This window comes from Muscardinus avellanarius, assembly GCF_963383645.1.
Source record: "Muscardinus avellanarius genome assembly, chromosome: 22".
In the NCBI taxonomy this organism is placed as follows: domain Eukaryota; kingdom Metazoa; phylum Chordata; class Mammalia; order Rodentia; family Gliridae; genus Muscardinus; species Muscardinus avellanarius.
Genome location: NC_137808.1, coordinates 15,269,819 through 15,285,607, shown reverse-complemented (window position 1 = coordinate 15,285,607; position 15,789 = coordinate 15,269,819). Strand labels below are relative to the sequence as shown.

Here is a 15,789-nt window from a genome sequence, read left to right as displayed (position 1 = left end):
ATTTATATAAATGGATTTAATTGTATATATTTTGCAGTTTTTTTTTCAGCTTATGTTTTAGAGTATCATGCATGTTGATACCTGTAGCTGTGGTTTATTAATTTTTATTACTGTGATATTTTCTAGGGTGAGTCATATACCATAGGTTTTTTGTTTTGTTTTGTTTTGTTTTGTTTTGCTTGTGTGGTACCAGTTATTGAACCCAGAAAGGTGCTAACACTGAGCTATGCTTCCAGCTCTTTTTTTTTTTTTTTTTTTTTTTTTTTTTTTTTTTTTTTTTAGTTCTGGGGCTAGAACCCAGGGGCATTGTACCATTTATTTATTTATTTATTTATTTATTTATTTATTTATTTTGCGGGTCTGGGGATGGAACCCAGGGCCATTCGACCTCTGAGATGCACCCCCTGCCCTATTTTTTATTCTTTATTTTGAAACCGGGTCTCACTGAGTTGCCGAGGGCCTCACTAAGTAGCCGAGGCTGTCCGCGAACCGCGATCCTCCGGTCTCAGCCTCCCGAATGCTGGGATGACAAGCGCGCGCCGCCGCGCCCTGCCATTCCCAGCTCTTTTTGTCTTTTATTTGAAGACAGGTCTTGCTGGGTTGCTCAGGCTAGCCTTGAGCTTGGTTCCTCCGCTTCAGCTTGAGATGGTTTCTGTCAGCGGTACTAGGTAAGGGCCCAGGCTTCTCTCTGGCAGTTGCATAGCCAGCGTTCCAGGCTATTCTCCCCCCTTGGATGGTCTTGGCACCCTGTCAAAAGTTACTTGACAGCCGGGCGCAATGGCGCACGCTCGTCATCCCGGCATTCGGGAGGCCGAGACAGGAGGATCGCGGTTCGCAACCAGCCTCAGCTACTTAGCGAGGCCCTCTGCAACTCAGTGAGACCCTGTTTCCAAATAAAGAATAAAAAACAGGGCTGGGGGTGGAGCTCAGAGGTAGAACCCCCCTGGCTTCCATCCCCATTACCACAAAAAAAAAAAAAAACCAGTGACTTGACCATATATGCAAAGCTTTCTCTCTCTTCTCTTCCATTGGTCTGTTTAACTCTAAGTATGCCAGCACCGCTTTGTTGAGTTTTGACTATTGTACCTTTGTAGTGACCTTGGACATCAGGAAACCCAAGATCTCCAACTTTTTTTTTGGCTAGATAGGTCTCTGAGATTCGATCTGAATTTTAGGAAGGATTCTTCTCTTTCTCCAAGAAACATTACTGGGGTTTTGTCAGGGATTACACTGAATCTGTAAGCTGCTTTTATTGTTCCTGGAATCTTAACAATATGGTCTCCCAGTCCATTTTTCTTTTCGTTTATTGGTATCTTCTTTATTCCTTTCAGCAAGATTTTTGATGCGCAAGTTTTTTGCTTCTTCGGTTAAGTTTATTCCTAAGCAATTTATTTCTCATCAGTGCTGTCGTTAGTGAAATTTTCGTCTTAATTTCCTTTAGAATCATCCATTGTTGGTATATAGAAGAGCAATTGATTTTAATGGTTTTTTTTTGTATCCTGCAACTTTGCTGAATTTGTTTGTTCTAACAGTTGTGATCTGTGGAATCTTTAGGCCTTTTTTCTTTTTTGCGGTACTGGAGATGGAACCCAGGGGCATTCTACCTCTGAGCGACACCCCCTGCCCTATTTTTTATTCTTTATTTGGAAACAGGGTCTCGCTGAGTTGCAGAGGGCCTCGCTAAGTAGCTGAGGCTGGCCTCGAACCCCGATCCTCCTGTCTCAGCCTCCCGAATGCTGGGATTCCAAGCATGCGCCACCACGCCCGGCATCTTTAGGGTTTTCTACGTATAAGATCGTGTTGCCTGTGAACAGAAATAATCCTTTCATAACTGGATGCTGTATCAGTCAGCTCTGTCAGTGCTCTGATCAACACACCCGACGAGCCCAGCTTAGAGGAGGAAAAGTTTATTTGGCTCAAGATTTCAGCCTTCAGTCCATGGGCTTCGATCCTCAGGACCAAGAATAAATAAATAAATAAATAAATAAATAAATAAATAAATAAATAAAATACAAATAAAGAAGAAAGAGAGAGAGATTATGATTGTTCTGCGGAAAAAAAAACGTGCAGATCAGAATCCATATTCCTAAAGAACATTTACTTTGAACGGCCCTCATCTCTGTGCCCACGTTTTGTATTTCACATCTTCGTTGCAGGCTAAAGAACTCTTCTCTTCTCTGGGAGTGGACTGTAAGATCTTGGAGCTGGACCAAGTGGGTAAGCGGGCGGCCCGGACGGAGCGTTGCACCGACTGCGGCCACGTGACCTCCTCGCCGTCTCCTCCCTTCAGCCAGTTTTCTCCTGTCTCTCTGGGTCCCACGAGCCCGTTTCGTTTTGTACCCAACCGTGCAGAAAACGAACCCTCATCTGGCAAATTCTTTGCTGGAGGTTCTCGTATATGTTCTTCACGTCTGAGAGGAGTGGGAAGAAGATGTGTAAGCCGCTAACTTTGACGTGTTTGACGCATTTCAGTTGTATCCGTCAGCTTTCTGGCAAATAGACTAAGCTATAATAAATGAGAGAAACACACCCCTGCCTGTGTTACCCACAGGGGTCAGCACAGTGAGTTGATTTTATTTTTTTGTGGTAGTGGGGATGGAAGCCAGGGAGCATCCTACCTCCGAGTACACCTCCAGCCCTAGTTTTTCTTTATTTGGAAACAGGGGCTCACTGAGTTGCCGAGGGCCTCACCAAGTAGCTGAGGCTGGCTGCGAACCGCGATCCTCCCGTGTCGGCCTCCCGAGTGCTGGGATGACAAGCGTGCGCCGCCACGCCCGGCCATAGTGAGTTTATAGTGTTATGCTTTGGGATCCTGGACATCCTAATTCCTTGAACCCAGAGGCGTGGGGACGTAGTGGTCACCAGGAACGCTTGATCTCTGCCTTGACGGTGCTGGTCTGTTTTATCCAGGCCACCTTAGGAGGTGAAATCACTTTCTTGAATCTTTAGGCTTCCCTACAGGGTATACCAAACGAGATGGTCTGTGTGTGTGCGTGCACGCGCGTGCACAGTACTGAGGATTGGTTCTAGGGCATTCTACCTCTGAGCTACATGCCCAGACCTATTTTGTGGGTCTGGGGAATGGAACCCAGGAGCATTCGACCTCCGAGCTACAGCCCCTGCCCTATTTTTTATTCTTATTTTGAAACAGGGTCTCAACCGAGTTGCAGAAGGCCTCGCTAAGTAGCTGAGGCTGGCCGCGAACCACAATCCTCTGGTCTCAGCCTCCCGAATGCTGGGGATTACAAGTGTATGCCACTATGTCCGGCTTATTTTATTTATTTATTTATTTATTTATTTATTTATTTATTTATTTATTTATTTATTGTGGTACTAGGGTTCCTGGAAGCCCTTCTACCTCTGGGCTCCACTCCCAGACCTATTTTTTATATTTTTATTTGGAAACAGGGTTTCTTTCTTTCTTTTCTTTTCTTTCATTCTTTCTTTTTCTTCTTCTTCTTCTTCTTCTTTTTTTTTTTTGGTGGTCCTGGGGTTCCCGGAAGCCCTTCTACCTCCGGGCTACACTCCCAGACCTATTTTATATTTTTATTTGGAAACAGGGTCTCCTAAGCCAGCGCGGCTGGCTTCGAACCTGCGCGATCCTCCTGTCTCCGCCTCCCCAGCGCGGGGATGACGAGCGTGCCCGCCACGCCCGGCGCCCCCTCATTTCTTAAAGGTCTAAACACGTTATCCATTCGCTCAGTACGACGGGCTTGTGTGCTGAGTGTGGGCCCATTTTCCCTCTGCTCAGGGTCTTTCTGTAACTGTTTCCTCTTTAGACGATGGGGCCAGCGTCCAGGAGGTGCTGTCTGAGATCACCAATCAGAGAACGGTGCCCAATATCTTCGTGAATAAAGTGCACGTGGGCGGGTGCGACCGAGCCTACCAGGTAACGGTGCTCCGTGGCCGCGTCTCCCTCGGTTCCGATGCACGAGATACTGAAGGGCAGAAATGGCTTTCAGGAGTTGGGTTTGTTCGTTTACCTATTGGTCCTGTGGCTTGCACCAAGGACAGTCAGCCTCTGAGCTCTGCCCCTCGCCCTGTTTTATTTTTATCTTGAAACTGGATTTTGCTGACTTTCTAAGGCTGCCCTTGAGCCTGGGATCCATCCACCTCAGCCTCCCAAGTACTGGAATTCCATGCGTGTGCCTCAACACCTGGTTAAAAGTCATGTTTATGAAGCGGGGCGTGGCGGCGCACGCTTGTAATCACAGCACTCGGGAGGCTGAGACAGGAGGATCGCGGTTCGAGGCCAGCCTCAGCAACTTAGCTAGACCCTGCTTCAAAAATCAAAGAGTGAAATTAAGAGAACGGGTTGGGGGGAGATGTAGCTCAGAGGTTGAGTGGCCCTGGATTCAATCTCCAGTACCAAAATGAAACGAAGCTGGGCGTGGTGGCGCACGCTTGTCATCCCCGCGCTTGGGAGGCTGACACAGGAGGATGGCGCAGGTTCGAAGCCAGCCTCAGCTACTTAGCGAGGCTCTCGGCAACTCAGTGAGACCCTGTTTCCAAATAAAGTTTAAAATAGGCCTGGGAGTATAGCCCGGAGGTAGAAAAGCCCCTGGGTTCCACTCCCAGTACCACCCCCCCCCCAAAAAAAAAACCAGAAAACATAAAAACCCCAAATGAATTGAAATAAAGGAATTTCAAAATCAACTCGGAACACTCTCTCCTTTCGGTGGCCCGCAGGCGCACCAGAGCGGCTTGTTACAGAAGCTTCTGCAGGAGGACTCGGCCCAGGAATACGACCTCATCGTCATCGGCGGCGGCTCCGGCGGCCTCTCGTGTGCCAAGGTGCGGGCACGCGGGCTCGTGGGACGAGCGGACGGTTTTCGTGGCCAGCACCGTCACCGTCATATCCCTCTCTCTCTCTCTCTCTCTCTCTCTCTTTTGATGGTGGCCCTGGGGGTTGAACCCAGGTGCATTCTATCTCCAAGCTGGAGCTTGGGTGGCACTGGGGTTCCTGGAAGCCCTTCTACCTCCGGGCTACACTCCCAGACCTATTTTTTATATTTTTCTTAATTTGGAAACAGGGTCTCTTACGCCAGCGCGGCTGGCTTCAAACCTGCGCGATCCTCCTGTCTCCGCCTCCCAAGCGCGGGGATGACAAGCGTGCGCCATCACGCCCGGCTCCTGTTGTCGATTTTGAAACAGGGTCTTATCAAGTTGCAAGGGCCTCACAAAGTAGCTCAAGCTGGCCTCGAACCTGTGATCCTCCTGTCTCAGCCTCCCAAGTCCTGGGCTGACAAGCGTGTCCCACCACACCTGCTTTCCCTTGGTTTAATTTCCCCTGGTTTAATAACCGTGTCATTATACAATATCAGACCGTTTTCATTAAAGGGAGAGGACACATAGGGGCGAGAAAAAGACGAGAGCTTTGGATGTAGCCTTTGCTGTTTTCTAGGAAGCCGCCATTCTGGGAAAGAAAGTCATGGTCCTGGACTTCGTGGTGCCCTCGCCGCAGGGCACGTCCTGGGGTGAGCTGCCCGCTTGTTGCCCTTGGCCTCGACGTGAGCCGTTTGCGTGTAGAATCCCTTTCACCCACACAGCACCTCGGGGGGCTAAGTAGCTGGTTCCATAAACGCGGAGACGCAGGTCGCGGGTGCAAGTGGCGACCCCAGGAAGATAACGGAGGAGAGCTTAGAAAAAATTTTTCAAAAGGGAAAAAAAATGCCATGGCCTGAGTTCCCAGCACTTGTGCCATGGGTTTTTGTACACGAGTGCTAAGATTGTCACGCTGCCGTCGCCTCTGGAGGTACACAGTGTCCTTGTCTTCTGCATTTGCCGTGGCCCCTTCATGTGTTTTCCTGCTGATTTTTATTTTTATTTTATTTTTTGTCCTACTGGGAATGGAACCCAGGGCTGTTCTGTCTCCCAGCTACATTTGCTACATTTCTAGTCCTTTTAATTCTTTTTTTTTTTTTTTTTTTTGAAACAGGGTCTTACTGGCTGAGGGCTTTACTAAATTGGTGAGGCTGGCCTCCAATCTCTTATCCTCCTGGCTAAGCCTCCTACGTACTGGGATTACTGGTGTGGGCCATTGTGCCCGGCTACTTTCCACATGTTTTAATGATAACAACACTATGTGAAACTACACACACACACACAAAACAAAAACAAAAACAAAAACAAAACAAAACAAAACAAAAAACATTAAGCTGATATTTTCTTTCTCAGGCCTTGGCGGTACTTGTGTGAATGTCGGCTGTATTCCTAAGAAATTGATGCACCAGGCTGCCCTTTTAGGGCAGGCCTTACGGGACGCCAGGAAATTCGGCTGGGAGTATAATCAGCACGGTGAGCGGCGGTAGATAAAGCAGAGATCGATGCATGGTTGTTACCGCAGCGTTCGGGAGGCTGAGACCAGTTGGAGGTTCGCGGCCAGCCTCGGCTACTTAGTGAGGTCCTCACAACTTAGTGTGGCCCTGTTTCAAATTAAAGAATAAAAAATAGGGCTGGGGGTGTAGCTCAGAGGTAGAATGTCCCTGGGTTCCATCACCAGACCCGTAAAATAAATAAACAAACAAACAAATAAATACAAATAAATAAATAAAGTAGAGATTGCGAGGAAAAAATGTGAGCCGGAGGAAGAAAGGACTGCCTCAGCAACTGACCTGTTTTGAAATTAAACATAAAAAGGGCTGGGATGTCGCCCGGCAGAATGCCCTGGCTTGGGCCCCAGGACGAGGCAATCAGCAGGCCGGCGGCCCTGAGCTTGGCCGGTCCTCCTCCCTCCGCAGTGAGGCACAGCTGGGAGACGGTGGTGGAGGCCGTGCAGAACCACGTGGGCTCCCTCAGCTGGGGCCACCGGCTGTTTCTGCGGGAGAGCGGCGTCGCCTACGTCAACGCCCGCGCGGAGTTCACTGAGCATCATAAGATCAAGGTACCGTCCGGTTCCCCGGCAAACTTTATTTAAATGATTGCTTTAGGTTTTCTTGTCATCTTAAGAGAAAATGATTAAACCGTTCAAAGTTCAAAGGAGTAAAAAGATCAGGATTTGAGCAGTGGAATCCTTTTAAAACATGAAACCTAAGCCGGGCGCGGTAGGCACGCTTGTCATCCCCGCGCTGGGGAGGCGGAGACGGGAGGATGGCGCGGGTTCGAGGCCAGCCTCAGCAACTTAGTGAGACCCTGTTTCCAAATAAATTATAAAATAGGGCTTAGGTGTGGCCCGGAGGTGGAAAGCCCCTGGGTTCTCTACCCCCAGTACCACAAAAAACAAAACAAAACAAAACAAAACAAAACATGAAACCTTAATTAAAAAATCCAAACCCAGGTGCTGTGCATGGGCGCCACCAACGCTCCGAGGTACGTAACATGTGAGACTATGTGATGTACCAGGAAAATATTTTGAAAAACTCGATACGTGTCGTTCACCGAAGCAGCCTCAGAGCCGATGTGTTCTGTCGACGCTGGGAATGTTCGTGGGTCACTAGATCAGCGCGGGAGGACAGCGGGGTGTCTTTGGGGAACACAAAGATCTCAAGTTGGGGCGTGAAAGGCAGCCAGCCTTTAAGGTCACAACAGGCGGCTTATTTTGCGTTTGGTGACACAGGGTGACGCCCTCGATTCCGCCTTGCTTAGGAGCTCTTGTTCCAGTTGAGAAGGGTGTCGGATGCTAAAACTGCCCCTTAGGACCTCGCACGAGGGCTGGGGAGCAGCTCAGCAGTGGGGCGCTTGCTGGGCTGCCACAAACACAGAAACATGGCCGGGCGTGGTGCGCACACGGGATCCCAGGACTTGAGAGGCTGAGACACAAAGTTCCCAAGTTTGAGGTCAGTCTCAGCAACTTAGACCCCGTTACTAAACAAAACAATAAAAAGGGGATGGGGGAATAGCTCAGAGGTTGAATGCCTCTGGGTCCAATCCCCAGTAACACACACACACACTAAAAAAATACATCTATCTACAAAACAGAAACGACCTTACTTGGGTCAATTTGAATTAGATTGTTCACATGGCACACTGTTGAAAAACAGGAGAGTGTATTTCTTGGCTCATGAGCCTCCCAAGTCAGATGGCAGAGTAGCCAGCCATTTCTCAACCCAGAGGCTGAGGCTGAGGCGACACTGGAGCCGCCTTCCACCCTCCGCCTCTGCCCTCTGCCCTCCGCCCTCCGCCTCTGCCCTCTGCCCTCTGCACTCTGCCCCTGCCCTCTGCCCTCTGCCTCTGCACTCTGCCCTCCGCCTCTGCCCTCTGCACTCTGCCCTCCGCCTCTGCCCTCTGCACTCTGCACTCTGCCCTCCGCCTCTGCCCTCTGCCCTCCGCCTCTGCCCTCCGCCTCTGCCCTCTGCACTCTGCCCTCCGCCTCTGCCCTCTGCACTCTGCCCTCCGCCTCTGCACTCTGCACTCTGCCCTCTGCACTCTGCACTCTGCCCTCCGCCTCTGCCCTCTGCCCTCTGCCTGGCTTGCTGCTCATTTTGGGGAGCCCCCAGGCAGCCCCGGCCTCTGCACCGCCCAGCGTTCCAGCCCAGGCGCTTGTCAAACTCCTTCACTGGTATTTGAGTTTTTGGTGTGAAAACAGATACTGAATTATTTGTCTGAATCTTTTTTTTTTCCAGGTCTGGGTTGGAACCCAGGGGCATTCGGCCTCCATGCTACACTCTCTGTCCTATTTTTTATTCTTTCATTTGAAACAGGGTCTCATGAATTTGCGGGGAGGGGCTCACTAAGTAGCTGAGGCTGGCCGCGAACCGCGATCCTCCCGTCTCAGCCTCCCAAATGCTGGAATTGCAAGCGTGCACCACCGCGCCCGGCTCGTGTAATTCTAAATGCTCCGCAACCGTGGCTGCTGCCCAGGATGATGGCCGCAGGCCTCAAGAGGCCGGCTCTGTCCACTTATTACCTCCCACAACCCGGCTCTGTGCGCCCTGGTTGCAGACAGACACCTGCTTCTCCACACCAAGCCCCTCCCGGCCTGTGCGCTTCCCCGGGCCTGGGAATGAGCCCGGGCACTCCACCTCCGAGCCACACCCCAGCCCTTCTTATTTCTTACCTGGAAACAGGGCTTGCTAAGTGGCTGAGGCTGACCTGGAACCTGCAATCCTCCTGCCTCAGCCTCCGAGTTTCTTCAGTGCCTTGGTGCCTCGGTTGCCTGTGGCAAAATCTCCTGTCTGCTGGGTGCTTGTGGCTCCCACTGCTGCCACCAGCATCACTGCCGTGGCTGTGGCCTCTGCCCTCTGCCCTCTGCCCTCTGCCCTCTCCCCTCTGCCCTCTGCCCTCTGCCCTCTCCCCTCTGCCCTCTCCCCTCTTCCCTCTGTCCTCTGCCCTCTCCCCTCTGCCTTCTCCCCTTTCCCCTCTCCCCTCTGCCCTCTCCTCTCTGCCTTCTCCCCTCTCCCCTCTGCCCTCTGCCCTCTCCCCTCTGCCCTCTCCCCTCTCCCCTCCAGCGCGAGTCCTGCCTTGTCCTGGGCCTGAGACCCAGCAGCGTGCACTGAATAAGTCGACTCTTTTCTTCTTTGAAGGCAACCAATAAAAAAGGACAGGAGACTTACTACACCGCTGCGCAGTTTGTCGTGGCCACAGGTGGAAGGCCGCGGTACCTCGGGATCCCAGGAGACAGAGAGCACTGTATCACCAGGTGAGCGCAGATCGGCCTGGCGACGCGGACAGGCCGTGCGTGTGCGTCCAGGTGACGCTCTCTGACAGCCGCAAGAGATTTGCATCGATGACAAACGAGAGCGCACGCAACCTCAGAAGCTCAAAGCCAAGCTGGCGTGGCGTTGCACACCTGCAATCCCAGTCTTGGGAGGCTGAGGCGGGAGAATGGCAGATTGGAGGTGGCCTCAGCCACTCAGGGAGACCGTTTCGAGATAAAAAATATAAAAAGGGTGAAAGGTTTTGTGAAAGGTTGAAAATAGAGTTGGGGGTTTAGGAGGGAGGTAAAAACAACAACTGGGTTATCAGAGGCCGCTGCTTTATTCGGACCGAACCTGGCACCCTCTGGGGAGTCAGTGGCCTTGGGGAAAGGACTGACGGGTCATGCGTCTGGAGAGCGGCGCAGAGTCCTGATTGGCCGGCTGAGTCACGTGGTGGATCGGAGGCACCGATGTTTCCTAGGCACCCCGATTCTCTCGCGATATCTGGAGTCTCAAGTACGTCTCGTGATATCTCCGCTTCTGGCTCCCAGGGTTCCGCCTCCTGTTCCTGCTACAAGATCACGTGGGCGAAGGGAGGGACCCGACTTATCAGTTTGAAGTGGAACACCCCTGGGTTCCATGCCCAACAACACACACACACGCACACACACTGGGGGTGTCCTCAGAGGTGGAATGCTTCTGCTTTAACCCTCAGTACCAAAAAGAAAAGAAAAGAAAAAAGGGCCGTCCTGCTGGGCACTAACCCTCACGCCCTAGAATCGCAGGCGTGCTCCATTGCGTCTATTTTTTAAATAACTGCTTACGATCCCGTTGGCCCTGGGAGGGCTGGGGTCCCTCACGCACGTCCTCTCACGTGGATGGATGCCCCCGGCTGTGTTCTGACTCCAGCCCCGGGGCAGGCGGCCTTTGTTCCGGTGTTTCCTGCGCGGCTGTGAGACGCAGTGACCCCGCCTGCTGCCACGGAGTCACAGATCAATGGCAAAGTGGTATTGCTGTGAGGATCTGCCTTGATTCGCTGTGAGAATCACAGTAATACCCTTTTGTCTGTTCCCATCCTCAAGTGCTTTTTCTTTTGCTCCTGACCCCCAGGCCCCTTCCGCTTCCTCCTGGTCCTGACTGCGATTGGTTTGTGTGTGTGTGTGTGTGTGTGTGTGTGTGTGTGTGGCACTGGGGATTGAGTCCAGGGGCCTCTACCTCCAAGCTACACCCAGCCCTATTTTTTTATTCTTGAAACAGGGTCTCACTGAGTTGCAAAGGGCTTAAGTAGCTGAGTCTGTCTGCGAACCGCGATCCTTCTGTCTCAGCCTCCCAAATGCTGGGATTACAAGCGTGCGCCGCCACGCCCGGCTTCTATTTTATTTTTATTTTGAAACGGTCTCACTAGGTTGGCGAGAGTCTCACTATTGCTGAGGCTGGCCTCAAACCTGCGGTCCTCCTGTCTCGGCCTCCGAAGCACTGGGATCAGCTGCATGCACTGCCGCGCCCGGCTCTAACTGCATTTCAGTCAGGGGGAGATCGTCGTCCATAGAAACCCAGGTCGCTGGTGTGCGATGCCCGTTTCTGTCGGTCTTCCAGCGACGACCTCTTCTCTCTGCGGTACTGCCCCGGCAAGACGCTGGTGGTGGGCGCGTCCTACGTGGGCCTGGAGTGCGCGGGCTTCCTGGCCGGCCTGGGCCTGGACGTCACGCTCATGGCGCGCTCGGTCCTTCTCCGCGGCTTCGACCAAGAAATGGCCGAGAAAGTGGGCGCCTACATGGAGCAGCACGGGGTGAAGATCCTGAGAAGATTTGTGCCTGTGACGGTGAGGCTGGTGGCCTTTGAACCCCTTCTCTTCTCTCCTTAACTTTTTTTTTTTTTTTTTTTTGCGGGTCTGGGCTGGGACCCAGGGGCATTAGACCTCCGAGCTACACCCTCTGCCCTATTTTTTTATTCTTTTTTTGAAACCGGGTCTCACTGAGTTGCCGAGGGCCTCACTAAGTAGCCGAGGCTGGCCGCGAACCGCGATCCTCCGGTCTCAGCCTCCCAGATGCTGGGATGACGAGCGTGCGCCACCAGGCCCAGTTCCTCAGCTTTTTAATTCTACGCCTCTCACTAAATAAATTAGTCCGCCTGCAAATAGTGCAAAAAATAGCAGGGCCTGGTGTGCCGCTGGCCAGCCCAGGACTTGGAGGCTGAGACAGGAGGGTCGCAGGTTTGAGGTCAGCCTCGGCAACTTACTGAGACCCTGTTTCAAAGATAAAAAAAAATAAAAAAGGGCTGGAGGTGTAGCTCAGGGGTAGAATGTGAGGGGCATAATCCCTAGTGCCACACACACACTAAACATTTTAACAAGGCAAAATCAGTATTTTGTGCCTCGCCTCCTACTCGTTGGGGCCCGTCTTGCACTAACGGATGTGCAGAACTGGAGGAAGGGTTCATTTCTTTTATGCCCTCTCCAGTCTCAAGTGGCCCATTAATTCATTTCAGCCTCGGAAGGCCGTGCTGATTGGCCTCCTCTCTCTGCCTGGCCCAAAGGCCTCACTGCACTCAGACACACACGCGCACATCCTCCGATTCTTTTGTCTTCTGTCACTTTATTTAACTTTTTATTTAGGCCGGGCATGGTGGCGCACACTTGTCATCCGGAACTCGGGAGGATGAGACAGGAGGATCCTAGGTTCATGGCCAACTTTAGTTTTTTTCTTTCTTTTCTTTTTTTTTTTTTATTTTTGTAGCACTGGGGGTGGACCCCAGGGGGCACTGTACCTCTGAGCTACACCCCAGCCCTACTTTTAAGTCTTTTTATTTTTGAAACAGGGTCTCTCTGAGCCGGGCGCGGTGGCGCTCGCTCGTCATCCCAGCATTCGGGAGGCTGAGACGGGAGGATCGCGGTTCGCGGACAGCCTCGGCTATTTAGCAAGGCCCTCGGCAACTCAGTGAGACCCGGTTTCAAAATAAAGAATAAAAAATAGGACGGGGGTATAGCTCGGAGGTCGAATGCCCCTGGGTTCCATCCCCAGACCCACAAAAAAAAAAAAAAAAAAAAGAAAGAAAGAAAACAGAAACAGGGTCTCACTGAGTTGCGAAGGGCCTTGCTGAGTGGCTGGGGCTGGCCGCGAACCGTGATTCTCCGGTCACCGCCTCTTGAATGCTGGGGTTACAAGCGTGCGCCACCACGCCCGGCCAGCTTTAGTTATTTAGTGAGACCTGCAAGTTAGTGAGATCTGTTTTAAAATAAAGAATAAAAAAAAATAGGGCTGAGGGTGTAGCTCAGAGGCAGAATGCCCCTGGGTTCCATCCCCAGTACTGCAAAAAAAAAAAGTATTTATTTATTTATTTATTTATTTATTTGTCGTGAGGATAGAACCCTGGGGGCATTCTACCTCTGAGCTACGCCCCAGGCCAGTTTTATTTTTCTTTTGAAATACGGCCTTGGTAAGTAGCTGGGGCCAGCCTCAGAGCTGGACTCCTCCCGTCTCAGCCTCCCCAGGACTAGGATGACAGCTGTGTGCCACAGCTGGCCCTTCGGTCACGCTGGACGGACTCGTGACATGACTTCTCCTCCGTAGGTTCAACAGCTGGAGAAGGGCTCGCCCGGGAAGCTTAAAGTACTGGCCAAATCCACAGAAGGACCGGAGACCGTTGAAGACACGTACAATACAGTACGCGCTTCTGGGAGGGAGTGGTTGACCATACCCAGAAACATTCCGCTTCTCAGCTACGGCCCCAGCCCTTTTTATTTATTTATTTATTTTTTAAATTTTGAAATAGGGTTTTGCTAAGTTGCAGAGAGCCTCAGTAAGTTGCTGAGGCTGGCCTCCAACCTGCAATCCTCCCATGTCAGCCTCCCAAGGACTGGGATTCTAGGCCTGCACCACCACACCCAGCAGTTTTTCAGTGTTTAATCTCCTATGTATTCCCGGTATAACCCCAACTTCGTTCTGATTTTTTTTTTTTTATGCGATACTGGGGTTGGAAGCCAGGGGCATTCTACCTCTGAGCTACACCCTCAGCCCTATTTTTTTATTCTTTATTTTGAAACAGGGTCTCACTGAGTTGCAGAGGGCCTCACTAAGTGGCTGAGGCTGGCCGCGAACCGCGATCCTCCCGTCTCAGCCTCCCAGATGCTGGGATTGCAAGCGTGCGCCTCCACGCCCGGCTGGTTCTGATTTTTTACACCTGTATTTATGAGTCGTATTGGCTCCTAATTTTTCTTTCCCACATTGGGCTTTTCAGGTTTCAGCGTCAGGGCTATTGGAGCTCACGGCTTGTGGAAGGCTCTGGCGGCCCTGTGTTCATGGCTATTGATGCGATCGTGCTGAGGCTGGCCTCGAACCTGCAATCCTCTGGTCTTAGCCTCTGAGCCTTGCTCTTGAACGGCAGGAGTGTTGTCTGAATCTTGAATAGATTCCTTTTTCAGATGTGTGTATTGGGAATATTTTCTTTCTATCCGCAGCTCGCCTATTTATTTTTTAATAGCCTCTTTGATGAGTAGGAGTTTTAAGATTTTTATGAAGTCCAGTTTCCCAGATTTTTCTTTTCTGGCTAGTACTCACGGCCGCGCTGAGAAGTCTTTGCTTCCCCACAGGCCACGCAGAGCTCTCTGCGATTTCTTCCCGGAGCTTTATAGTCTCCCTTTCATGTTTTCGTCTGCAGCCCTCCCGGAATTAATTTTAATGTATGGCACCATGTCAGAAATGAGATTCTTTTTATTTTTTCTGGATCCAGTACCGTCTGTCAGAAAGGCAAGACTGAATGAGCCTTGGTACCTTGTTGGAATCACTTGACTGTTTAGCTGGGGGTCTCTGCACTATTGATTGATTGATTGATTGATTGATACCAGGGATCGAACCCGGAGTTCTACCACCAGGCTACACTCCCAGCCTTTTTTTTTTTGCGGTACTGGGGATGGAGCCCAGGGGCATTCTACCTCCAAGCTACACCCCCAGCCCTATTTTTTATTCTTTATTTGGAAACAGGGTCTCACTGAGTTGCTGAGGGCCTCACTAAGTAACCGAGGCTGGCTTTGAACCCGTGCAATCCTCCTGTCTCAGCCTCTTGGGTGCGGGGATGACAAGCGTGCGCCACCACGCCCGGCTCTGTTCGCTTCTTGGAACTGGAGATTGAACCCGAGGACATTCTACCTTTGAGCTACACCTCCAGCCCTATTTTATTTTTTTATTCTTATTTTTTGGTACTGGTGATTAAACCCAGGGGCATTCTACCTCTGAGCTACACCCCCAGCCCTATTTTTTTTATTTATTTATTTTGAAGCAGTGTCTCACTAAGTGGTCGAGAGTCTCACCACATTGGGGAAGCTGGCCTCCAACCTGTGGTCTTCCTGCTTCGGCCTCCAAATTCTGGGGTTACAGGTGTGCGCCATCATGGCCTGCTAAATCACCTCTATTGTAGACCCTCCCTCCAAATCCTGTTGCAGTCGGCTCCACTTTGTGTTAGGACCTCGACGTGCAGACCTGGGAACACCTTTGGGTTCATGGGATAGTCCTAGTCAGCTTTGTGAGAGTCGCATGGTAGTTTTCAAGGACCTTGCTGTTAGCCGGGGTGGTGGTGGTCATGCCTTCTGTAATCCCGGTACGTGGGAGGCTGAGACAGGAGGATCACAGGGTTTTTGTTTGTTTGTTTGTTTTGTTTTGGTGGTACTGGGGTCCCTGGAAGCCCTTCTACCTCCGGGCTACACTCCCAGACCTATTTTATATTTTTGAAACAGGGTCTCTTACGCCAGCGCGGCTGGCTTCGAACCCGCGCGATCCTCCTGTCTCCGCCTCCCAAGCGCGGGGATGACAAGCGTGCCCACCACGCCCTGGCAGTCTTTTTTATTTTTAATTTAAAATTTTTAATTTTTATTTTTGGTGGTACTGGGGGTGAAACCCAGGGCTTTTTTTTTTTTTAAACCTTCGGGCTACACTCCCAGACCTATTTTATATTTTATTTGGAAACAGGGTCTCACCAATTTGCTGAGAGCCTCACTCAGGATCTGAGGCTGGCTTCGAACCCGCGCGATCCTCCTGTCTCCGCCTCCCAAGCGCGGGGATGACAAGCGTGCGCCACCACGCCCGGCTTTAGGATCACAGGTTTGAGGACAGCCTCAGCAACTTGGCCAGACCTATGCCAGCATAGACCCTGCTTGAAAATAAATAAAATAGGGCTTGTGGTGTACCTCAGAGGTGGAACACCTCTGGTTTACTCCCTAATG

The 15,789-nt window shown here is 51.2% G+C and overlaps 1 protein-coding gene across 1 annotated transcript in view; it reads left to right on the top strand.

Annotated features, from left to right (window-relative positions):
• Positions 1-15,789, top strand: part of TXNRD3 (thioredoxin reductase 3) — a gene marked incomplete at both ends in the record, with an annotated part of 31,665 nt that overhangs the window by 7,422 nt on the left and 8,454 nt on the right. Inside the window, 9 exons of the mRNA XM_080718228.1 lie at positions 2,157-2,217; positions 3,780-3,889; positions 4,690-4,794; positions 5,405-5,477; positions 6,178-6,297; positions 6,741-6,883; positions 9,462-9,577; positions 11,172-11,397; positions 13,145-13,237. Coding sequence (XP_080574354.1) covers positions 2,157-2,217; positions 3,780-3,889; positions 4,690-4,794; positions 5,405-5,477; positions 6,178-6,297; positions 6,741-6,883; positions 9,462-9,577; positions 11,172-11,397; positions 13,145-13,237 — 1,047 coding nt within the window. The remainder of the gene's footprint in view (positions 1-2,156; positions 2,218-3,779; positions 3,890-4,689; positions 4,795-5,404; positions 5,478-6,177; positions 6,298-6,740; positions 6,884-9,461; positions 9,578-11,171; positions 11,398-13,144; positions 13,238-15,789) is intronic.